Source organism: Microtus pennsylvanicus, chromosome 9, assembly GCF_037038515.1.
Source record: "Microtus pennsylvanicus isolate mMicPen1 chromosome 9, mMicPen1.hap1, whole genome shotgun sequence".
Taxonomy (NCBI): Eukaryota; Metazoa; Chordata; class Mammalia; order Rodentia; family Cricetidae; genus Microtus; species Microtus pennsylvanicus.
The window spans coordinates 15,654,585-15,679,692 of record NC_134587.1 but is presented as its reverse complement, the minus strand read 5'-3'; the positions used below and the strand labels follow the sequence as shown (position 1 = coordinate 15,679,692).

The 25,108-nt window shown below is 38.0% G+C and overlaps 1 protein-coding gene across 2 annotated transcripts in view; it reads right to left on the bottom strand.

Moving 5' to 3' along the window:
• Positions 1–521: 521 nt before the first annotated feature.
• Positions 522–25,108, bottom strand: part of LOC142857204 (sodium channel protein type 1 subunit alpha) — a 115,290-nt gene continuing 90,703 nt past the window's right edge. For both annotated transcript variants that reach the window (XM_075984993.1, XM_075984994.1), the window contains exons 20-27: positions 23,822–23,995; positions 22,854–22,976; positions 15,126–15,407; positions 12,941–12,994; positions 11,309–11,446; positions 8,610–8,714; positions 6,590–6,860; positions 522–3,791 (exon numbers count right to left, since the gene is read on the bottom strand). In XM_075984993.1, coding sequence (XP_075841108.1) covers positions 2,614–3,791; positions 6,590–6,860; positions 8,610–8,714; positions 11,309–11,446; positions 12,941–12,994; positions 15,126–15,407; positions 22,854–22,976; positions 23,822–23,995 — 2,325 coding nt within the window. In that variant the 3' untranslated portion in view covers positions 522–2,613. The remainder of the gene's footprint in view (positions 3,792–6,589; positions 6,861–8,609; positions 8,715–11,308; positions 11,447–12,940; positions 12,995–15,125; positions 15,408–22,853; positions 22,977–23,821; positions 23,996–25,108) is intronic.

The window sequence follows — 25,108 nt, the reverse complement described above, 5'->3', positions numbered from 1 at the left end:
GGAACAGGCAGATAAATGTTTCTATCTCATGCTTTTCATACTGATGTCCAGCACTGGTTTCCCATTGGCCAGCAGACTGGAAGCTAAGGGGCAGAGGAACATACACACGTGATACAGATGTCTTCTTTCTCAAGGGAAACACAGAGAGGGTGCAGGGAGCTTCTGGAGGAGCACAGTAGCCCACTCCTAGCAACTCTGAGTTTTTCAATGGTGCTTTCAAGGCTTCCTTTTGTATCTCAAGAGGCCATCCTGAATGCATTGGCTCGCATAACTTTCCCCTCTATGAATACCAGTTCATGTGTTAGCATTGGCTCTTTGTTCCCACCAAGATCACATCTTGTTGCTTCTAGCTGCTGGCCACTTGTGGGAGGGGCTCATTCTAGAAAGTCCCATTTTTACTCCAAGTTTTCTGTTCCATATAGCAAGTGTGTGTGTGTGTGTGTGCAGCTCTCTTCACCATACATCAAAGCATCTTCATGTTGTTATAAAATTCTGCTAACAAAAAGTAACCGGGCAAACAATAAAATAAAAAAATTAATTTTTATTAGTTCTGCACATTTTTTTTCATTGTGATTAGCATTATTTTGGGTAATAGTAGCATTTTCCCACATGCAGTTCATGAATACGGTTTGTCTAAATATTTTTTAAGAAAAGAGGTGCCTATGGTCTGCTTCTGTAAGAAACACAAAATAGGTCTATGTGATTGACTATGTAAGTGTAATGCTCTCTGTTTTTGAGGAAAAGAAATTAGGAAGCCCACATTGATATTTAGAACAATCTAGAGAACTGTGTTTCCAAAGCAAAAAAAAAAAAAAATTAAACAGCAATTGGGGTTAGGGACAGAGGTAGGTAAGCGCTACAATCAGCAGTTAGCATAGAGACGACAAGAACTATAAATCAAATGTTATCCCCTTTTCCAATTGCAAATCCTAATTTGGATGTGGAGTGGTGAATGTGTTTTGCCCCTTAAAATTGTGAAATGAAATAAATATAATAAAAAGGCAGAGATCTACTGCTACCTTGGCATGTTTTCATTTCTTAGTTAGCAAAGATCTTCCATGAAAAACTGCTATGGATAGAAAGTAAGAAAAGTGATTGTGAAATCAACCCGAAGATAATTTCCTCTTCATATGTACATAATGCTGAAAAATAAAATAAAGTGACTTTGTACAGTATTTATATCCGCTTATAAAACTCTAAACATGTTTTAACAGGTTAAGCAGTGTAGTTGGTTTTTTTTTTCAAACATGTATGTACAGTCTGTCTATACACTGAATGTTACCCACCGGAAATTTAAAAAGAACCCAAACGTCGTTAAAGTGTTGCAAACTATTGCTTATTGACTTAAAGAAACGAAGTCTGCTGAACGGTTTCCTTGACTTAGCCACTGACCTATGGTTTCTCATGAAGGAGATTCTGAGCGGTGGGAGAAACTAGATACCGCAACATGGTAATATCAACATGCACTGGCAGCATCCACACTATCTACAATGGTACAGAATACGGTATATTACCTGTGGAAAGCTCGCACGCTACATTTCATGTGGTACATATTTGATGCAATAATACTGTGCTTAGGTCACTATTCGTTTGCTCAAACGTGCACCACAGAGTAAAATGACTATTTACATGATAAATAGCATTTCATTAACACGTACAGTGTCAACCTCGCTGAGAGCTGAAGATGGCTAAACAAAGTGCAGGATTAAGCGGAAGTTTATAAAGGGTTCGCTTGGTTCAATTCACTCTGCTAGGGTTGGGGGTAGGGAATCATATTCAGTAGTGAGAGACTTTTAAGAGACAATGAACAGAAACACGGAGTGGTTCCAGACGTTTGAATGAAGTGTGCACCCACTAAGACTTAATGACCTATCCTGAAAAGTCTCCTTGGACTAAGGGTTAGACTTGACAAAACTGGATGAACAGAGCCCCTAATCTGATGATCACCACAGTGTGCACCCCGCGCACCCCCTCAGGAACACAGATGATATGGAACTGTTGAAGAACTGGCTCTGCTTTCCTTTGACCTTTCCTCGGGCATAATCCTAAGGTGTAGCATAGCCCCGTGCAAAACCACGCCTTGTGCAGACAGGAGGGCCTTACCGCCAGGTGACACACCTGGAAAAGAGTTCCTTTACTCTATTTCCCAACAGAAACCGTGTTTACAAAATTAGTCACATGTAACAAAGGACACATGGATTAAAAAAAAAAGATGAATCCGCTAACTGAGCTTGTAAAAAACGTGACAAATCTGGCAGTTGAAATGCGAATGGTGGATACAGTTACTACACTAGAGTGTTTCCCGTTAACCCCCAAATGATAGCTCTCCGCCCCTTTTAGACTGCTCCCTACAGTCTGCATAGCCATTGTCTCTGTCTTCAGCAGTGTCAGCTGGTAGTGAGAACAGTAACCGCCTGCCAAGGTCGTCTCCCCTTTACCGAGTTTGCTGACAAGGGGGTCACTGTCTTATTAGGCACTGACCTTAAGTAAATGTGTGTAAAAACAGTCGGTTTGGCATTGACCTCCCAAAGGAGTCCTTTTGACTTCACCTTCATAGGCTGTAAACAATTTGTCACCCAATTTATTATTTTTGTTTGTTTGTTTTTTGTTTGTTTATTTCCCTTTGGCTTTTTCATCTTTTCCTTCCTGCTCATGTTTTTCCACGATTGGCTTTGTCACCCGATCGTAGGAGGGTGGACAAGCTGCAGTGGACATTGTGAGGTCAGTTTTCTCTGTAATAGAGTTTTCGTTTATCCTGTCAATGATCATGTCTTCTTTTACAAGAAGATTAGCCCCACCTTTGAGCTTGTTCTTATTGTACGTGAAGGAAGCTTGTTTGACCGTTCGCTTCAAAAGGTGGCGCCTATAAGCACGCTGAATGATAACAGCGGACACCTCTTCTTGTTTGCGTTTCAAAGTAGTAGTGATTGGCTGATAGGAGACCTTGGAGGGGTTGGAAGCCATGAACCGCTCTTCCATCTGGACTCGAAGGGCATCCATCTCTCCACTCTCCCCCAACACACGCTTTGTAAAAGCAAATAAGATATCCAGGCAGTGGATGCGGTCTCCGCTCACCATGGGCAGATCCATGGCGATGAGCTGGAGTTTGTTTGGTTGTGGCAAATTGAGAGGCGGTTCAAGCGCAGCTGCAAACTGAGATAATTTCTCAAATTCCATGAACTGAGTGGCGTCGGGGTCGAACTTCTCCCAGACCTCATAGAACATCTCAAAGTCGTCCTCACTCAGGGGCTCTGCGCTTTCTTCTGTGGCGACGCTGAAGTTCTCCAGGATGACAGCGATGTACATGTTCACCACCACCAGGAAGGATATGATGATGTAGCTGACAAAAAAGAAGATCCCCACAGACGGGTTCCCACAATCCCCCTTCACCGAGCTTCCAGGGTTAACTTTATTAGGGTCACAGTCAGGGGGTTTGCTGTTGAGGATGGGGGCCAGCAGTCCGTCCCAGCCCGCCGAGGTGGTGATTTGGAACAGGCAGATCATGCTGTTGCCAAAGGTCTCAAAATTGAACATGTCGTCAATCCCAACTTCCCTCTTAACGTAGGCAAAGTTGGACATCCCAAAGATGGCGTAGATGAACATGACCAGGAAAAGCAGGAGGCCGATGTTGAACAGCGCAGGAAGGGACATCATCAGAGCGAAGAGCAGTGTGCGGATGCCCTTGGCGCCTTTGATCAGGCGTAGGATTCGGCCGATCCTGGCCAAGCGGATGACTCGGAACAGGGTAGGGGACACAAAGTACTTCTCTATCAGCTCGGCCAGAAACATTCCTGTAGAAAAATAATTAGAATTTCAATCAGTGAAGAAGTCATCCATTAAAATATTTGATTTATTAAAGTTCCAAAGTCAAGTTCAGAACATTGAGATTCAACTGTGCAATCTTAGGCATGGTACATAGATAATACAATCATCTTCCAGTGTCTGCAGCAGACTTGTCCCAGGAAGCGCTTTCCCTCTCTAGAATATCAAAATTCTTTTATATTCTTTTATATCATAGGGCATCACATTTGCATATAACCTATATACACCCTTCTGAAGGTTTTAAATTACTCTTAACCTATTTATCATATTAAACAACATAAACATCAGAAAATGAGTTGCTGCAGTTCACTTTAAAGAAAAAAAAACAAAGAAATGTCTATGTATGGTCAGTAGAGGTGCAGGGTTCTTAAACATACTTTTGATCTCTGAATTTGTGGATACTAAATTCATAGATATGGAAGACTGAATGTATATAGAATTATACAATGTATAACATAAATCAACATTAATTTTAACTCAGCAAAAATTAAAAGATAAGGGCTGGAGAGACGGCTCAGAGGTTAAGAGCACTGACTGTTATTCCAGAGGTTCTGAGTTCAATTCCCAGCAACCACATGGTGGCTCACAACCATCTGTAATGAGGTCTGGTGCCCTCTTCATGTCCAGCAAGCATACAAACAGACAGAACACTGTATATATAACAAATAAATAAATTAAAAAAATTAAAAGATAAGAACCATAGTATTTTGTTTTCAGAGGTGTTGATATGCCATAGTTAATCTGAAATCTCATCAGAAATAAATGCTGAAGTTTGCTTCACTATCAACAGCTAAAGATGGAAGTACAAATTCATATGGATATGATGATTTTCTCTAATTTTTTTAACATAACTTTCCTTTTCTCACCTCATCAATCCAAAATATTGGAGTGTTTAATGTTGTTTTCCTCTTCCTATAAACTTGATGCTTCCTTGAGTTTCTTGCCCAATACTCTTACAGAATTGTTTGTGCACGTGCTTGTACACTCACAACACGCTCCAAGGTTAACGCTCCTTTGGTCTCCTGTAGCATCTCAAGTCTTTAAATTTTAGAGTTCCTTTCTCCCTGAGATTTTTTTTTGGCATATGTCTGTTTATGTGGTGTGCATATGTGTATGCATGTTCTCGAGTGTGTGTGTGTGTGTGTGTGTGTGTGTGTGTGTGTGTGTGTGTGTGCGTGTGTATGTGTCTTGACATTCGGAGTCTCCTTGATTGCTTTCTACTTTATTTATTGAGACAGGGTCTCTCAGTTGAATACAAAGCTCTCTGGTATGGATAGAATAGCTTGCTCTGTTATTTGGGGACAACCAAGCGTCCTCTAAGTGTTGAAGTTGTAGGGAAGCTGTCACACTTGAACGGAACGTACACGGCTGCTAGGAATCTTAACTCCAGTTCTTAAACTTACACAGCAAGTTCTTTACATGCTGGGATATTTCTCAACTCCTTCCCGTTCTTTTTATATAAAGACTCCACTAAAGAGTAACACACACACACACACACACACACACACACACACACACACAGAGATGAGTGCACATATACCAAATAAAAAGAAAAAAATAACAAACCAAACAATAAACCCCAAAGGCCTTTAAGTACAAAGGCCTCATTCTCTTAAGTCAGCCTTCTCTGTTTCTGTCTCTGTTTCTAGCTCTGTGTTTCTCTTTCTGGATATTGTAGTTACATGATTGTATCCACTGATCTGTGTTGGAACTAAAGACTACATATAAGTGAGATTTAAGATATACAGCCCATCAGAATGGGTACTAACACAAAAATCCCTTCCAACAGAGAATCTTATGGTTAAAATGTTGCAGTGACCTTGTCTTAATTAAGAAGGAATATTTTGGGCCTATGTAAGGACTTCTTCACTTCTATAAAGTATTATTTGTACATGCAGTAGAATGAGTTACCTTCAAGAGACCCTTATACATTACACAATTTGAAAGATATGACTAAGTAGGAGATAGCCTATGCTGCCAGTTTCCTTCTAGAAATATTGATAATTTTCATTATCAGTCACAGTGAATTACTGTTTGTCTTTATTAACACTTGCTTTTTAATCCCTCTTTGATCCCTTTTTCCATTGCAACCATGTTCCACTCTACGCCATTGACCCCACAGCTACATGTCTAATACACTGTCATTCCCTATCACCAGACCGGATTTGCAGTGTCCCTCTCATTAGAATTATCTACATCAGTGGTTCTCAGCCTTCCTAATGCTGCGACCCTTTAGTGCAGTTCCTCATGTTGTGATGAGCCCAACCATTTATTTATTTATATTAACCAAATTATTTTTGTTGCTATTTCCTAACTGTATGAATCTGTTATGAATCATAACATAAATATCTGTATTCTCCAGTGGTCTTAGATGACCTCTGTAAAGGGTCATTTGACCTCAAAGGGGTCACATCCCACAGGTTGAATGCTGGTGCTCTCAATAGTGTATAGAGTATTCAGTCTCAGTCACTTAAAATGCCATTTTTGTTTTGGTTAATAGCATAGATCTACATAATGAAATCTACCTCAGTAACGGAGATTTTACTAATTGACAAATAAATACAAACAAATAATGTATCAAATAGATACAATGGAAAAAATAAATAATGGAATGTTCTAGGAGCCTAACTTTGGAAGAAGAATAAATACAGCTTGATAAAACCTATCAACATTTTCACTTTGAATAGTGAGATAATCTCCATTCCAAATTTGCTGTTTCAACATACACCTTTATCAGGATGAGTTTGACAGTCTTTGCACATCTTACCTACGATGGAGAGAATGACCACCACAAAATCGAAAATATTCCACCCAATAGTGAAATAATAATGGCGGAGGGAGATGAGCTTCAGCACGCACTCGCCCGTGAACAGCACGATGAACACCAGGTTGATGCGTGCCAAAATGCTAGTCACATAATCGCTCTGGTCATCCGTTTCCACCATCATGGTAACCATGTTCAGGCAGATGAGAATCATGATGCTGATGTCAAACACTTGTCTGGTAACAAAGTCAAACACCATTCCTTGAAATTTGTTCTGCGGAAAAATGCAAATACTTTCAGCCATGGGAGATCTTCCTGGTAGACATCATGTATGTTAACTACTTCCTCTATTGACCTCCTTTCTAGTATTATACATGGTACCTACCTATTGGTACCAATCCCTGTGAGAAACCTTGTAGTACACTTTTACATCTAGTTACTTAAATTGTTTTAACCATGTATATTCTTGAGAATATCAAATCCCTTGCTGAAGGGCTTCTCTCTGTATTCTCTATACAGAAACACCCTGAGTTTCCACACATCAAGGTCACAGGAATGTAGGAAGCCCATCTGATTTGGTGTTACCAAACACCAGCTGCTCTGGCTGCAGCACTTTCCAATGATCAATTGGACCATGTGACCATTTAAAAACATGTAGTAAATATTAATATTAGATTTGCTTTCTTCCTAGAGGATTGTCAATGGGACCACATGACTTCAAGGGCACATCTGAAACAGCATATATTTATATCACACCTTGGCAACATTAATCTGTTCCTTGCAAGCGGCTCTTGCTGATATTGTCAGACACATAAGGATGGGTCTCCATGGAGATTATCATATATAAAAGCATTCCTTGTTGTGCTACTGCAAGGTGAACATGTGAACTTGGCTACTGATAAACGGCTACTTTCAAACCTGCAGACCATTGCCTGTTTCTTCCTTTGGGAAACTGAAGGAGCCTAAGGATATTTTATTACCATAAACTATGAGACACACACTTGAGTCATTTCTTTGGGCAGTACTAAGTCTCAATGAAAAAATTTTCTCATTAAGAAAGCAATGCTCGGCTAACAAAATAGAAATGAATGTTTCCTAATGTTTTCTTCTCTGATTCATCTTTGGAAATATTTTCAGTTTAAAGATTATTGCCATGAAAATCACTATGATAGGGTAAACACTCTTTTATTATAGTTTGTTGAAGTCATCTTGGAAATATGAGAATGATTATTTATTATCACAAATTGTGATCATTTGGACATCAGTAATTGGCAACATTTTAGCTGTATGTAAATATATTAGATACTGGAATTCTTACCTCCTCCAAAATGCTTCAATACTTGTACTAATTAAGCAACAACTACATTGGAGATGATATGCCAGTGAACACTTTGTCTTCCTCTGAATCTAAGAAAGCCCAATGGATGTTAGTCCCTCCCAATGTTTGTGTGTTCCTCACCATTGCACGACAGCTATGGTAAGACACAGTGTGCAGATCACACTCCCCGGGTCATTTGGCTATGTAGTTGGGATTCTAGTTGTATAGTTTTAAGTCATTTGAAGATGAGCTTGCATTTCCTGTATATTCTTATTCTTTTTGGTGTCAAAAAAATCTATCAGAGCCGGGCGCTGGTGGCCCACGCCTTTAATTCCAGCACTCGGGAGGCAGAGGCAGGCAGGTCTCTGTGAGTCTGAGGTCAGCCTGGTCTATAAGAGCTAGTTCCAGGACCGGCTCCAAAGGCTACAGAGAAACCCTGTCTTGAAAAACCAACCAACCAACCAACCAACCAACCAACCAACCAACCAACCAAAAGAACAAACAAAAACCCAACAAACTTCAGAAAGACATAAATTAATGATGTTCAAGAAGTACAATTTTTTTCCCCACTGGAAATAGTAGTTGACTCCCTCTGTGTAACAAAACACATTCAAAGCTGTCTTATAGAATTTAGTAGTTGACTCCCTCTGTGTAACATAACACATTCAAAGCTGTCTTAGAGGATTTTCATTCACTCTTTCTTACTCCTGGTCGAGGGATGGGCTTTTGTGGCTTTTTTGATCCTAATTTTTTCATCGCATTATAATATTTCTTCTGTTCTTCAGTCATAAAGATGTCTTGACCTCCAAAGTATAGAAAAGAAAAATCAAAACTGGTTAAAACCATGTCCAGTCCTACATACTTTTCAATATTATAACAAAAAAATTAAAGAAATTAGCATGACTATTCCTGTGATTTTAGAAGCTGAAAAATTAAAAGTATGTTATGGTGATTGAAATAACAAATTTTTCTTAAGATAATTCAAAATGGTCATTATTATTATATTGAGAGAAAAAGAAGCACAGAAACTCTTAAGTAGTTACTCAAGACCATATACATGAACAGTAAATCTTGGCTCACTGGGACACTACGTATTTAGTTCCTTAATTTAAACACATCCCCTTTTGGATGTAATACAATGATACAATGATTTTCCTATTCAGATGCAGAGAGAATTGAACACACACACACACACACACACATATACACACATGAGTCTATCTCCTTAATTCTGTCAAGAATTCTAGGAAAGGGGACGAAAGAAGCCTGGGGGAGCTAAGAGATGAGTGCTCATCAGAATGCCAGGTGTGGGACAGGAGAGTGGCCCAGAGGACTGGACAGCAGCTGAGAAGTGCAAATGGAGCAGAGGAAGCTGCTAGAAATGGGATACTATCAGAATTGACAACAGCAATGCTTTGTAGTGTAAAAATCCTCAGTATTGATGAGTAAATAGACTCAATAAATAGTATGAAGTAGTGGGAACTAAAGACCTCTTTGGCTGTGAAGCTCTTAAATGCACTCAAATCTATTAGCCATGAAATGTACAAAAGTTAAAGTTAATTTGGCTTCCATATTATAAATACCAACTATTAAAAATTCAGAGAACGTTTGATGTCAGTGAGGAAGCTGGAAAAAGGTCACGGTCATACAGTTTATACAGTTGACTGCATGCATGACTCCAAGGAGGCAAAATATTTCACTCTGCAAATTTACTGGAAGAAAAGATTTAAACACTCAAATATTTTATGGGAAAAATTGGCAAGTCATTAAAGACTAGAAACAACAAAATTAACCAAGTTATGATAAATGCATATGATACTGAGAAAACTTTGCCAAAAAGGAGCATTTAAAATTATATATTAGAAAGTATTTCATCCCAGGCTGGCCTCGAACTCGTGATCCTCCTGCCTCCGCCTCCTTCAGCAAATCCTACTGGTGTGCACCACCAAAAGCAATAGTGGGAAGTGTGCCTTAACTGCCCTTCCCCTGTAATCAGACGGATGATCAACTTAATTGTCATCATAGAACCTTCATCCATGCTGTGGTGGAAGCAGATGCAGAGATCCACAACTAAGCACTGGGCCAAGCTCCTTGAGTCCAGCCATAGAGAGGAAGGAATGATAATATAAGCAAAGGGGTCAAGACCATGATGTGGAACCCACACAAACAGCTGTGCCGACAACTGAGGAACCTGTATAGGACTAAAATTGGCCCTCTGAATGTGGACAACTTGGGCAGTTTGTGGTGTTACTAGCAGTGAAAACAAAATTTACCCCTAGAGTATGAACTGGCTTTTTGGAGCCCATTCCCTATGGAGGGATACCTTACTCAGCCAAGAAATAGGGGGAAGGAAGGGTCTTGGCCCTGCCTCAAGTGATGTGAAGACTTTGTTGACTCCCCATGAGAGGCCTCATGTTCTCTAAGGATTGGATGCAGGTGGGGAGCGGGGAAGGCCAGAAGGCAGGGTAGGGAAGGGAGAGGGAACTGGGATTAGTAGGTAAAATAAGACTGTTTTAAAAATTAAAGAAAAAGTATTTCAAAGCTGGGACAATGGTTCCGTGTATCCAGGCATTTGCTGCCAAGACTAACCACCTTGGGACCCAGGAGGAGTGGACCAGCTTCTGCAAGTTGTCCACTGACTACCACAAACACACCCGTGGCATGCACACCTTACTCTCAGGAATAACTGTAATTTTTTAAAAAAGTATTTCAGAGAGGGCCTAAGTGGTAAATGCTTTACAAGGAGGCATGAGTAACTAGGCTTAGATGTCAACAGCTGTGTTAAAGTGGGCATGGCAACATGTGCTCATAATCACGGCGCTGGGAATGCAGAGATCGGCGAACCCATTGGGCTTCCTCTCTGGACACCTAGCTGAACTGATGACCTGCAGGTTCAGTGAGGGATCCTGCCTTAAAGGTTATGGCGGGTAGCAATTGAGGTAGATCACTATGTCCACCACTGGCCTTTATATGCATAGGCACATTCAACTGCGCAGAAACTTGCACACACTCACACGAGCAAACATACGTACAACACACACACACATACACACACACACACCATGCACACACACATGCATGCACTCACGCATGCAGAATATTTCCAAGTCAGGAAAAGTGATGTGTGCCCATAATTTTGATGGATATTTACATGTATATTGCATATGGTATTCACTGATCAAACATAACCCCCTTTTATCTACCCTTCCACATGCTTTTCCAGTCTCTAGTGACCTTTTAGCTTCAAATACATTGTAAAGGAGAGTGAGCTGTTATGGATAAACCATATGGAAAAAGTCAAAAGGTAATTTGTGTCTGAATTCAAGGTCTCATTTTGACTCAAATTCAAATTCTTTGTTATTTCCTCTATGTCAGTATGTTAGAAATATTTTAAAAATACTCATCTTCTTCTTCTGCTGGTTGAAATTGTCTATGATGACACCAATAAACAGGTTCAGGGTGAAGAAGGACCCAAAGATGATGAAGATGACGAAGTAGAGATACATGTACAGACTTTCCTCATACTTAGGCTGCAGCTCCACCTGCCAGAGGAGAGCATTTTGTTAACTGCTAGACAGCTTTGAAGTGGGGACCACATTGGTGCTTTTCCACATAGTAGATTATATTCCTAGTAATCAATCAGTAGTTTTTCTTCCCATATCAACTGCCTCTAAAGAAAAGAAAAACCCCTGAAACTGGGCACTAAAAAGTTTTGGTGTAAAAAGTAATGTAATATGGCATTCTAAAACTATTTACGTAACTTTATATATGATGGATATTTTGTTATTTGGAAAGCATTGCCTTAAATTTGGTAAGTTTTAAGTTAGCTAGCTTTGAGTAATTCGAAAATATTAGTGAGTTCCGTGTGGTGTCTCATGTCTGCACAACCCAAGCATTTGGGAGGATGAGGCTGGAGACTTGCCATGAGTAATTGACAAGCCTGGGCTGCATTGTAACACCCTGTCTTCAAAACAACCAAAGAAAATTGTTAGTGAAAAAAGTAGCTCTTATAAATATATAGAGAATATATTTAGAGTGCTGATTGATTTGTGTATGGATCTATACAGCCAGTAAAAAAGCAGGATTATTCACTTGGAGGCTGGCATCTTTCACTAACCATCACCACAGTCACAAAAAGTTTTAGATTGAATAGACAGGCTAAACATTCCATTTTCTAAAATCCTCCATTGATAGCCAACTCTCAAGCTTATTGTTATAAAAATAGACATAGACAGACCTGTTACTCGTTGCACAACAAAAGAGTCAAGATTTACTCTTCAAAGATTCCTAACGCGTTGTCTCTTTTTAAAGACAACAGAATTAAAATCGATCAAACAAGTAAAGGGAAGTCGTTGTAATGAAGTGAAATGACGTAACTCCAGACATGATCAAAAAGTACCCAGGGAGATCAGGAGGGTTTCAAGATTATATTTGTCTACATAGTGAGCTAGGTGTCTGGGCTACCAAGGAAAAACGAAACAAGAACAAAAGAAAACAAATAACAGGGAGGAAGAAAACTCTAAATTTTATAGTTTAGAGATCAATCTTAGAGGAAGCCTGAGGTTTGAATGTACATCTGGAAGAAAAAGTGTGTAACCAAATAAAGTAGAATTGCCAAAAGCATTTTTACAGGCTCCAGTCAATTCATGGATGCTGTAAATGTAAAGTGGATTTGAAAAGACTGACGTGTCTAAGAGATCTCCACCAGTATCTTCAGGTTTCCAGTCCTCCCTGGAGGCTGCCTATACATTTCAGCTGTTGATGACAATCATATACTTTTTCTGCCTGCTCCTTTCCATCAAATATAGATATTAGAGAACATTTTCACGGCTATTAAATGAATGAGTCGAGTTTGTTTTCCTCTTCTTTCCCTTCAGTTTTTTGGTTAAACTCAATACAGCATTTGCTGTTCTTGAGTGGAAACGTTTTTCCTGAATATTTTTAGCTAAAATAGTCAGTTCACCTGACTAACTATTGAGCTAATCTAGGCACCTGATCAGTATTTACAGAAGAAGTAAGCTATAAGGGATACTTACATTTCGGGAGTCAACTGCTGCATACATGATATCCATCCAGCCCTTAAATGTGGCCTGTGGGAAAGGACAGCCATGTCTTACTTTGGGTTAAAATTCAAAACTCATACTTATTAAATATTCTTACTGTACATTTTAAAGAAGTATTTTAAAGTCATTTCAAAACAAATTTTGCAGGGATTTCGAACGAAGACACAAAGTGAAGCAGGTGACCACATATCTTCCTATTTTATAACCAGCTCTAAAGTTAGTCTCAAGCTTAACATGCTATCATAATTTGGTAGAAAGCTTTAGAAATGTAAGCAGAACTGGCAATATATGCAGCAATTATAAATTAGGTCTGAGGATCTTCTGAAGAAATCTGTCTTCCAGGTGACCAAACTGACAACATTTAAGATTGTTCTTTACTGTAACACTCTACAAATCATATGGTTTTATATAAAAAGCTGCAACCAGCTTTTAAAGAAAATTTTAGAAACAGCCCTACATTCACTCTCTGTTGTGTAATCCTTGAAGAGAATAAGTTAATATCAATAAGAGACATGGGAAAGAGTAGGGCATTTTGTCATTTGCATATTGAAGAGGGATCCCTTCTCTAATGTCTTACCATCATTTGCTATGTGTCTTAGAACATCGATTTTGAGCTCAGAGACCCTGAATTGCATACCTATTCCTTAGTCAATGAGGAAGCCTAGCATGATTTTTTTTTGAGGCATCCTTGTTTTTAAGTCCTTGACCTTCGTGGAGTGGTGGATGACGTGAGAGGAATGCATGTTAGCCAGAACACAGAAATACTTTCTTTCAGAAAAGAAAGAGAGATGGAGAATATGCCAGTGGCCAAGGTCAATTATAGAACTTGTCTATCACACCCTTCATACAGGAACCAGAAATAATTGATTTGAGGAACCATTTCAGTGGAAGTACTAATCAACAGAGAGGTGAGACGTGATTCTGTAAGGTCTAGTGTGAAATGGCCCTTAAAGACTTGCTTATTGAGAGCAGAGTACGCTGAAGAACCATGTGCAGACAGCTCCTTCTTTTTCAGAATCACTTAGAATTTCAAAGGATTATCTAAAATGCCCGATTTTTCTGTCCTTGGTTTTATGAAGAAAGTGATATTTTAGACACACAACTTATCAGTGCGAGTATTAGTACAGGGTGAGCAAGGACGGAAGCAATACACGGTGAACCCATTGTAATGGTTAAAAGGTTATTCTTGTTGTATTTCAAAAATCATTGTATTCATCAGTAAACATTCAGAGTACGCTACAAGGTCTGGGAGAAAGATATTCCAAGAACACAAAAAGAGACAAGGTTATCAAAGAATAGTCATAAGGACGTCTATGAAAGCTGTTGGGAACAGCATAGGCTTGTTTGCTGGGTTTCTGTTAAGGACCCAAAACCTTATCTTAGCAAACCAAGTACAGTTCTTCTCTGAACATCCTAAAGAAGCAAACGAGAAGAAAATATATAGCGTTTTTCTTTGTTTTTCTTTTTTAAGCAGAAAAACTAGACCAGTATTTTGCTTTGTGTTTTTTTTAAATAAATAATCTGTTTTTTGCTTACACTCACTGTGTTGCAGTTAGAAGTGTCCCTGGATAAATACATTTAAGGAACCACCATCTTTCATAATTTAAAAATACACATATGAACTATTCTTAGGGAACTAATGGGATGTTTAGGGTAAAACAGAACTCAACAATGGCAATGGAATCTCCTATGGTATGATACTAGAGTTGTCTGCCTTTGGATTCTACATGCTGGTACTCTGTTTTTTTTCCCCACTGGGAAAACATAATCTTCACACACAACCATCTTTCTCAAATTTCCAGTTCAGACTGGTGTAGCTGAGCGTCAGTGAATTCTTACACATCAGCTACTATCCAGGAATGTTTGATAAATACCAGTGATTTCATTTAGTTAATAACAAACTTTTTCATAAGGACAGGAATTTGAGGAAACACAAGAAAAAGAAAATAAGACCCTTGGAAAAAATTGAAATGCCTGACCTCTGTTGACTCTGCCTTCTCATGTGAACGTTTCTACTCTTCTGAATTCTGAGACTTGTACCAACAAATAATGCTGAAAAATTATTACAAGCTTTTTTTCTTAACCAAACAACAGCTGTAATAACCACTTTGTTAGTATTCTGAGCAGTAAAATTTTCAGAGAAAGACTGTTCACTTACAACTTGAAGCAAAGAGAGATACCCAAATCCGACATTATCAAAGTTGACTTTCACATTTTTCCATCGGGCAGTTTCGTTTCTTTCTATGAGTTTTAGGCAATCAGAATGATTATTCACTTCGCTGATGTCAAACATGTCACCGGTGGTGGTGTTAACACAGTGGTAGAATTTGCCAGCAAACAAATTTACGCCCATGATGCTGAAAATGAGCCAGAATATAAGACAAACCAGAAGCACATTCATGATGGAGGGGATTGCTCCTAACAGGGCATTCACAACCACCTAATACACAAATGGAGAGAAACAAGAGTCAGAATTCTCATTGGTTAAAAGCAGAAAAAAATTCCCCTAGGAATTTTCATCTTTATTTTTTTTTCTACCAAGACTACTTAGCCTATTTAGGTAAGAGCCAAGCAAAAATAATCTTAAAATAAATCCATTCTTCCATCAATGCTATGCTTAGAAACATAAATATAGGCCATATGCAAAAAAGAATGGGGGAAAAGAAGAAATTTAATATAAAGGAGGAGCTAACGAAAAAGCAAAATCAGAGGAATTTGCTACTGGATGACATCAGATGTGTAGTTTATTAGAAAAAAAAGAGAAGTAGGAACTTCTGGGCAGAAGATTAGCTCATTTAAAAAACAATGAAATAAAACCAATATGTCAAAGAACATAACTAAAACATTTGGGCATGAATTGATTTTTACCAGTATACTTCAGAAATAAACTAAAATTAAGATGTAGAAATATAAAACTATTTTAAACACCTAATATATTTTTGGCCTTAATTATCCATGCATTGCTATAACTAATAATAGTTTTTGCATAAGAAGCAAGACAATTTAGCATTATGTATTTCAGTAGATCATCACATCGTTTATTTCAAGCTCCAGTCATGTCCGTTGTTTCATTTACTGAGTTTAATCCAATAAACTTATTTTAAATGAAACACTAGGAAGATCAGTTTCGGAGGAAAATAAGAAGAGGAGGGAGGCCATACTTCTCAGATCGGATGTGACTCTGTAAAGCCCTGTGCTAAACTGTTATCCCCCCCCCCTTTTTTTAATAAAAAAGGAATTTTTCTCCTTCTTATCCTTATTTCAGGACCACAGATTAAACATATCTACTCTCTGGGAGTTCCAGCTTCCTTCTCCATAGCTCTCCCTGGAGCTGCTAAGAGAGGGGATAAAGGCTAGACCTACAATACTCTTCAGTGGCGGATGTGTCTCAGACTTGAACATGAATGGCTGAGATTGGTGCCAATCATGTGGCAATGCCTGCTGCTTCTGTCAGTTTGGTGCTTCTTAATATGATCTACTTTCTTTTGGTTAGAGTTCAATTTCAGAATAAACGTTTTTGTCTGTCTGATAGTAGTATAAGAGCCAATTCCTTGTTCTTCTGAGCCCTGGTTGAACTCTGTAGGAAACAATAACTACCGGGGGCCACAAAACAGTGTGTTAAGTGGGTCAAAGAAATAATGATGGAGATGGGGAATGAACATGAGAAGGTTAATTCGACTGAGCTGTCCAGGCAGAAGCCGAGGACAGGCTTGTGTGGAGACATGATACATATATACATAGCAACTATCTCACTCTATAGCCTGCCTGAAAGAGTTAACACATAAACCTTCCTTTATATATTGTTTTTTGAAGTTATCTTCAATCTCATTTTGAAGTTATTTATTGAAAAGGATTCTAAAAATACTTTTAGGTATTATTTTAAATGTACTCATAGAGTTAATTTTTTGAATTTGAGTAATGAATAATGAAATGGAGCAATTGTTCCTCTTTGGGTTTATTGTCTCAATCCACACTGAAGTGTATGTCTGCTGTGTCTACAGAGTCAGTACTAACAAGTGAGTTTCTGCCTTTGACCCCCATGGCACTGACCATCCCGATACTGGTCTTTAGCTCTCGTACTGTGTTCTTCAAACCTTTCCGACTTGGCCATTTGCCCACCTTCCTGATCTCCTTGACTCTGACCTCTGTTACTTTAGAACATTATTACGTTATTGTCAGATTCTCTCCCCTTCTTTCAGCATGGATATCTTGCTACATGGATATCATGGATACTTGGGGTAGATAAATTCCTTCTATCCAAGCTGAAAGCTATTCCAAGTCCCATTTTAAAATTTTCTAGTGGTCTCTAGCCATTAGAAAACATTTACCTCTCTTTGACATCTACATCACTCCTTAGTCTGTATCTACTTTCCTTGAAACATTTAATTTATTTGTCCACTTATTTATCCACTTATCTGTCTGCCTGCCTGCCTGCCTACCTACCCACCCTATCTATCTATCTATCTATCTATCTATCTATCTATCTATCTATCTATCTATCTATCTATCTATCTATCTATCTGTGTGTATGTGTGTGTATGAACATGTTATAATGTTATAGCACTGTGTCAGAAGACAACTTTCAGGAGCTGTTTCTCTTCTTTCCACCATACAGGGTGGTTTATGGGGATTCTGCTCAGGTGTCAGACATGGCTGCAGAAAAATCTCACTACCATGGTAAATTTCCCCTTCCAGATTCCCTAGCTGGCCACATACACTCCAAACCCCTCTCTGATGGTAACTATGTGCTAATGCGTTTGCCTGAGACTCTTCTTTCTTTATAACTCCCTTCCCAGTATTTCCTCTCAAGATGACCCTTCCACTTCTCAAGACTTTAGCTCAAAATAAGCACATCTTTTACTTAGTCTAACTCTACCCACCAGGTCAGCCTCCTTAACAAAGTTGAGAGTTGTCTCCTTTGAATTCAAGAATCATAACTTTAGTCCTGGAAAGAACTTCAAAGACAATTTAGTGTTGGGGTTTCATTTGGAAAATGAGACTAATGAAGCCTAAAAAAGGTAGGTTCAGAAAGTGGGCCGGAATTGGTATTTCATGCTCCTTCTTGTTCTCCCTGCTTATTTTTTCAAGAATTTCCACCACTTATGGTTTTCCCTGACTGCTCTGTGTGAAAGTTAGATCCCTATATCTTTGGTAGATTACGATACTTTAATGTGTGTATGTCTCATGAATAGATGTGCGTTTCCGTGTGACAGCATATATGTGTGCCAGTGTACATGCACATGTGTAGAGGCATGAAGCAGATGTAGGAGTGGAGGTGTTCCTCGACTGTTTTGAATCTTACTCATTGAGTCATTTGAACTCAGAGTTTGCTGTCAGGGCTAGTCTAGCTAGCTAGCTTTCTCTGGAGATCTCTTCCCATCAGCTTAGCACTGGAATTACAGGTGAGCTGCTATTCCCATTTATACTTTACATGGGTTCTGGAGATCCAAATTCCAATCTTCATGCTTGACTGGCTAGGACTTGAACCATCTGGAGATGGACTTACCACCTCTGAAGACAGGTAATAATATCTTTGTGAAAATGTAAGCTACAAAGACATATTTACTAATAATTAAGACTTTGATTGTCTTGAGTGTGACAGAGATCTTTCAGAATAGGAAAAGGAAAATAAAATAAAGTAAAATTTATCTCAGTATGTTTTGAACACAACATAATTTTTAGATTTTATTTCTGGATTATATGAGAAAAATAAATAAAGACTTGAATAAGGATTTTTTTGTATAATGTAATAAATGAGTGAAATCTTTTGAAACAGGAATTGGGTTTGAATTGAAATTAATGTTCATTACTGAGTTTGTGATGATGTCCAGTATCGTATAGGAATGTAGTTCAGAAGAAGATATACAATTTTGCCATAGATTTGGCCCAGTGAGAAATTTTATTTCACAGGGAACTTTGTCTTGGAAAACGATTTGGCATAGCATCAGAGGATTTGTCAATCAAAATGCACTTAAAGTTGTTATTTCATTAAAGTACAGAGCAAAAGGTCACAAAGGGATTGTCTTTCCCAAGAGCCCCAAGCATCCCTGGTTCTGCAGAGAGGGAGATATTAATTCCTATCAGTCTCTAGGGAGAGTCAGTAATTGGCTCCCATGTGGGGATGTACTGGGAAGAGTTAGTCTAAATAAATTGGAAAGAACAAATTGAGGTTATAAGGTGCATAAAAAGGAGATGTCTAAGAAAGAAGCACACTTAATGGGTTGATTTTAGAGATTGCTTCTTCCAACAATTTTTTTTTTAAACCAGCTCCCAGTAGGATTTCTCTTTAGTAGCACAATCAGTTCTTAGAGTCTCTTTCTTCTTTAAGGTCCACACTTCTGGTTAAATTGATGAAAAATGAGAAACAGACAAATATGCTAGTGGATGTTAGGAATTTCAGTGCATTCAAGTTTCCTCTAAAAGAAATTAATTTGATTTTTCAAGTCAGTGCTAATCATGGGTTCCATAGTTTTTCGAAGAAATACAGAAAAATTATGTGAGTAATAATGTAATAATAGGAAAGCAGAAATCATGACTTCTGAATATGAAAAGTAAAAAAAAATATGTTCAAAAAGCCTAACTAACACCTAGATCAGTATTATGAAATTTTATTAATATGTCTGATAGGCAAATGTATCGATTATCCAAACAAAACGCTATTTTTCTTATTCTAAATAATAAAAATTATCTTTCTTACATAAGACTCCTGAATTTTAAGAGGTAATGAAGATGAGATTTGCTTTTATTTTGGGGTTCACTGTGATGTCTTCTAATATGCTGGGGTGGCTTGCAAGGAGTTGGCTTATGCATGAATACCTTAGTGTTCATGAGTTTTTTTTATTTCTATATGTGTGCTCTATTCTATATAGTTCAATTAAGCTCCTTTTCACATTTCTTGGTTTTAGAATTTAAAACACATTTTTGTATGTTCTGCTCTTTCACAGGGATCTCACCTTGCTACCTTTTGCAAATAATTATTTTTAGCGATATAAACTGAGACTGAGCATAATCAATAATGACCCTTTGATGCCTGGCACCTTAGCCTCTGCTCACTCACATTGACAATCAACTGATGGACTCTAGCTGGCCCTTGGAGAGACCAGAGCAGTGTCTCCAAGGCAAGAGATGTATGCCTCAGACACTATCATCACCTTGACAAGTCAGAACGATTTCATAATAATCATCCTACACCAGGGTCCCCCACCCTCACCAATCAAGTCATATCCCAATAAATGGACAATGAAGTACACAGTAGCTAAATCATATATATTTAGTGAAACTTAACAAAAATATGCGCTACTGGGGTCGTAACGCTGCATTGTACCTACTGTGGTGCAATCGCACCTTTCCCGTTCCCTCCCTCATCCCCACTACACATAAGTCACAGTGCAAGGATTAAAGGTAGCAAAAGGGGTAATACAGTACCCATAATAAAGGGCTGAGGGGAGGAACCACCGCTCCACCCCATCCAAGTTGGAGCAAGATTATCCTATATAAAATAAAAATATATAGTTTATTATTAGTTAGAGATCTGATATGACAGAACATTTGGTGTTACTTTTTGTATATGATGCTCGCTGTCTGTTTCCCTAGCAATTAAGACTTGAGTTCCTTTGAAACGGTATTTATGATTTCCCAGGTTAGGAAACTAAAACCGCTAATTTAAATACCAGTTTTATTTGACCCTAGGTATTCACGACATTGGTTCATTCAGTTCAATTTCACGAGTTGAAAAATTTGGACTGGAAATTTGAAATACAATAAATGTTCAAAAGCTGTCAGCCAAAAATGTGCATAAAACATGCAGAACAAAAAGGACAACGTGATGATGTCTCGTTTATCATTTGCTAACTCCTTCTCAAGCATTATGCAGCATGCCGTATTCAGTAGTGTTGCATAAAAGCACATGCTTTGAAAGAGTGACAGAAACCCAAAGCAGAATGAGTGCCTGGTTTTCGCTGTGACCCAGCTTATTGCGATTCTATGCTGCCGCAGAGAATAAAATGAGAGTTTCTGAAGACATCCTAATGTCAGTTCCTGGTCACAGGCATCATCACATCCAACCTCCCCACTACCCACTGTCAGATTTTCACAGAGTAGAAAAATTCATACGCTAGAAACACAGCGGAAGGAGCGAGAAGAATGGTATTTTGACTTTACAATGCCAAGCTGGTGCTGGTGCTGAGGAGTTACATGTGGTGTTCCTGGCTTCACTTTGAGCCAAGGAATCATAGTCAGAAATCAGCTTCTTAGCATCTACACAGAGTTTTTGTTTTTATGACTTCAGATTTTTTTTTAAAAAAGAAAGCATTATTAATAATCATAGATAAAGTCACTTTTATCAGAACCAGAAAATAGAAAACAAAGCCACTTGTTATGGAAAGTAAATGTTACATATAAAAATCAATAAAAATAAGAATATATGAAAATTTAAAAAATAAAAGACTGGAGATTTAATAATCTTATAAAAGGTCAGATTTGAAATGTTTTCTAACAACCATGTACACTTAGCATCATTCATTATTGGGGAGCCTTTTAAATTATGGATTTTAATTCAGTCAACATGATTTTATATAAAATGAATGAGAACGATGGCCTTGACAACTGAAATTGCCATTCTGGAATGACAGTGTTTTTTTTTTTTTTGTTTCTGGAAAAGATTAATACCTGCATAATCTGGAGAAAGTATATGATAGTTTTTAATATAAATGTGAATATGAAATCAAGGCTTCTTTGAGCTTGATTGTGACTAGTAAGGAGGTGTTTCCATATGTGTTAGGGAAATTAAAATGAGTTTTAAGCCTCTTGAAGTGTAGTATAATAAAATTGATAATAGACTTCTATTATGAGGGAACACAGGGTGCTTGCCATTTCCACGCTGCAGAAGATCCGGTAGCGTCACTTGCTTGAGAGCATAGGCGACTCTAAGGCAGTAACGGGACAAAGGCTTTCTCTTTCATTTGCACGTTTCAGATGCCTTGTTTAGAGAACATGCATTTTGGGTCTTAAAAATATAAAATCAAATTTTACACTGTAATCTTACATAAATGAATGTTTTATGCTTTAAAATAATCGTAATAACAATAAGTCAATAAATGCAAAATTCTACCCTGTGATGAATTATGGAGAAGGGCTTAATGTTTTCTCAAAAGGGTGCAATAAAATATTGTATAAGTGAGAAATGAGTTTTAAGTTAAACTTAAGTTAAGATAGTGAGTCATCTATGGTAATGAGTATAAAATACATATTCTGTTTCTTTTTCCTTAATGGCTTGGCTTTGCTGTTGTAAGACGTGTGGGTATATATATTTAATTGGTATCTTACTTATGTATTAAGATTAGCTTTATTACAACTTGGTGGTATAAGGGATAAGTCAGCCAGTAGTTCATATTTGTCCTTGAATACATTAAAATAATGAAAATGTTGGCATTCTAAAGACAAAACACTCAACAACTCATTTTGTCCCCTTTGTACTCATACATATTCATGATTAGCATTAATTTCAATAAGATTCCTTAAGTACAGACAGGTCATCACAACGGAGAATGACGTGACACAAAATTATATCTTACAACTCCTCAGTTATTAAATAGAGTATCTGCCTTTTTTTTTGAGTTTGGGATTATAAGGAAACTCCCAAGATCACTTATGAAATAAGGTCATTTTAATTAGCCAAGCAGATAAATGATATTGAATCATTTTCAGAAAGGGCTATTTTCTCTTGCATATCACCAAGAAGTCAATATGCAACAGAGAAAATGATAAAATAGCAAATTTTTTTGCAAAGAGTCGCCATTCCTTTTGCATGCATCTATTTCTTGTTAGTTAAACTGGATTCAGTCTAGCTTTGGCAATATAGAATACTCCAGAGTTCTCATTTTCTTACCCTCATCCCTTCAAATCGTGATAACGCTCTTAACGGTCTCAGAGCTCTCAGTGTCCTGAGGGATTTGATGGCCCCAAGTTCGGAGTAACCCAAGGCATTTGCTGTTAAACTGACCAAAGAAACCTGCACAACACAAATAAAATGATGAATAAACAAAACTGCTCTCGTTCAATTTGTAGCTACCACCTAATATAAAAGATGCAGTTTTTTAAATTGATAGTTGTTCTGTTACTCTACTAAAAGAACATAGCAATAAAATGACTTCCAACGACATCTTGCTGTATCTATAGATGGTGTCATTCAGTCCTCATCGGAGAAGCTGCTTCTTGCAGTAGATACCCACAACTGGACAAGGCTGAGTGGGAGCACTCCACCTTGGGAGCACTCAGCCCTAAATGAGATGTCTTCATTAGATCCCTGCTCTTAAGGCTTAGGGAGCCATGAGGAGGAGGATGCTGAAAGATCTTACGAGCCAGAGTTGGTGAAGGACTCCAAGGAACAAGTGTCTTCCCAACACAACAGAGTGATACACACTTGAATTTCCATCACTTATCTTGTATATTATCAACATGTTTCATAAATATAAATTTATATTTTCTACTAGATCTTATCTCCCTTATTTATTCATTCATTCATTTACTTATTTTGTTTTTCATAATGGTTTCTCTGTGTAGTCCCGGCTGTCCTGGGACATTCTCTGTAGACCAGGCTGGCCTCTAATTCAGAGATCTGCCTGCCTTTGCCTCCCTAGTGCTGCAATTAAAGATGTGTGCCAGCTCCCTTATTTTAATTAGTTACTGAATTGGTCTAAACTTCTGAGTTTCCCGCTATCATTTGGTGAGAGGTTCAAGGGCTGGGTAGCCCATCTTGTCATCACAACACAGTGGCCAGAGTTTCATCATTTTAGAAGGAGGCTACAAATGAGACAAACTACCTCTAGCAAAAGGCATAACATGGAAGATACCTACATCAACAATCAAGAAGTCCAGCCAACACCAGGCATTGGTAAAATAAGTTTGATAGCCATAGGCCACCCATTTGAGAAGCATCTCCAGGATGAAGATGTAAGTGAAGACTTTGTCAGCATACTCCAGCATGGTCTTGATCGTCTTTCGCTGATCAATGTATATATCTTCAAAGGCCTAAGAAGAAAAAGTTATGCATTTTAGCTTTCATATACCATAGAATCTGAAAGCTTTATTTTTTCTGATTGTATATGCACATGGTATTCCCTCGAGACAGGAGAGCCTTGATGTTGTTCTGCTACTCTCCGGGTCTTTTCATCTTAAATTAGAGGAAAAGGCATACTTTTCTAGGTACTAAAACCAGAGGGGTCTTCATGACTCCACTTTTTCTGAAGTGAAAGTATAATTTCATGAGCCAATTGACTAGGCCAGAAAGTATTTCTTCATTGTCATATTGCATGGCAGCCATTGTACTTCTTTTCTTGGGTTTCCATGCTGTGGGTGTGACTCAGAGGCTAGACTATTTGTCTAAGCTATGTGAGACCAGTAGTTCTATCTTCAGCACCACGAGAGGGAAAAATATTCCATCTCTTACTTATGTTTTTTTATAGAGAAGAGATTAAATAAATAAACAATGATGGTTTTTATAAAGCAGAAATGGTTTATCAACATACTGTCCAATTTTACTAAGTACTTCACTGTATTTTGTTTATTGATTTTGCAGATAATTTTACTTCTTAGCAGAGATAAGGCGACATTACTTAATGATAAGGCGACATTACTTAATGCTAAGACGACATTACTTTTCAGTTATATCTACTATGTGTTGTACTAAAATAAACCCAAGTTGGAACTTTACTTCTGACATATATTTCTTTCAATGATGAAAGGATTTTTTGGCTAAAGTGATATGAAGAAAACATTTATCCCACCCAGAAATCTGCAGGAAAATAAATACATGATTTAAAATCTTGTATGAAATTCTGTTTTACTTAGGCAAGCACTTTGTATTTACTTATGCATATATTTTATCTGTGAATCCATGTATGCATATATGTATGAACATCTCTCTCTCTCTCTATTTATCATCTATCTATTAAATATTTTATGACAGCCAGGCACTTGGGAGGCAGAAGCAGGTGGATCTCTGTGAGTTCGAGGCTAGCCTAGTCTATAAGAACTAGTTCCAGGACAGGCTCCAAAGCCACAGAGAAACCTGGTCTCGAAAAACCAAAAATAAAATAAAATAACCCCCAAAAGCAGAAACAAACAAACCAACCAAAATATTTT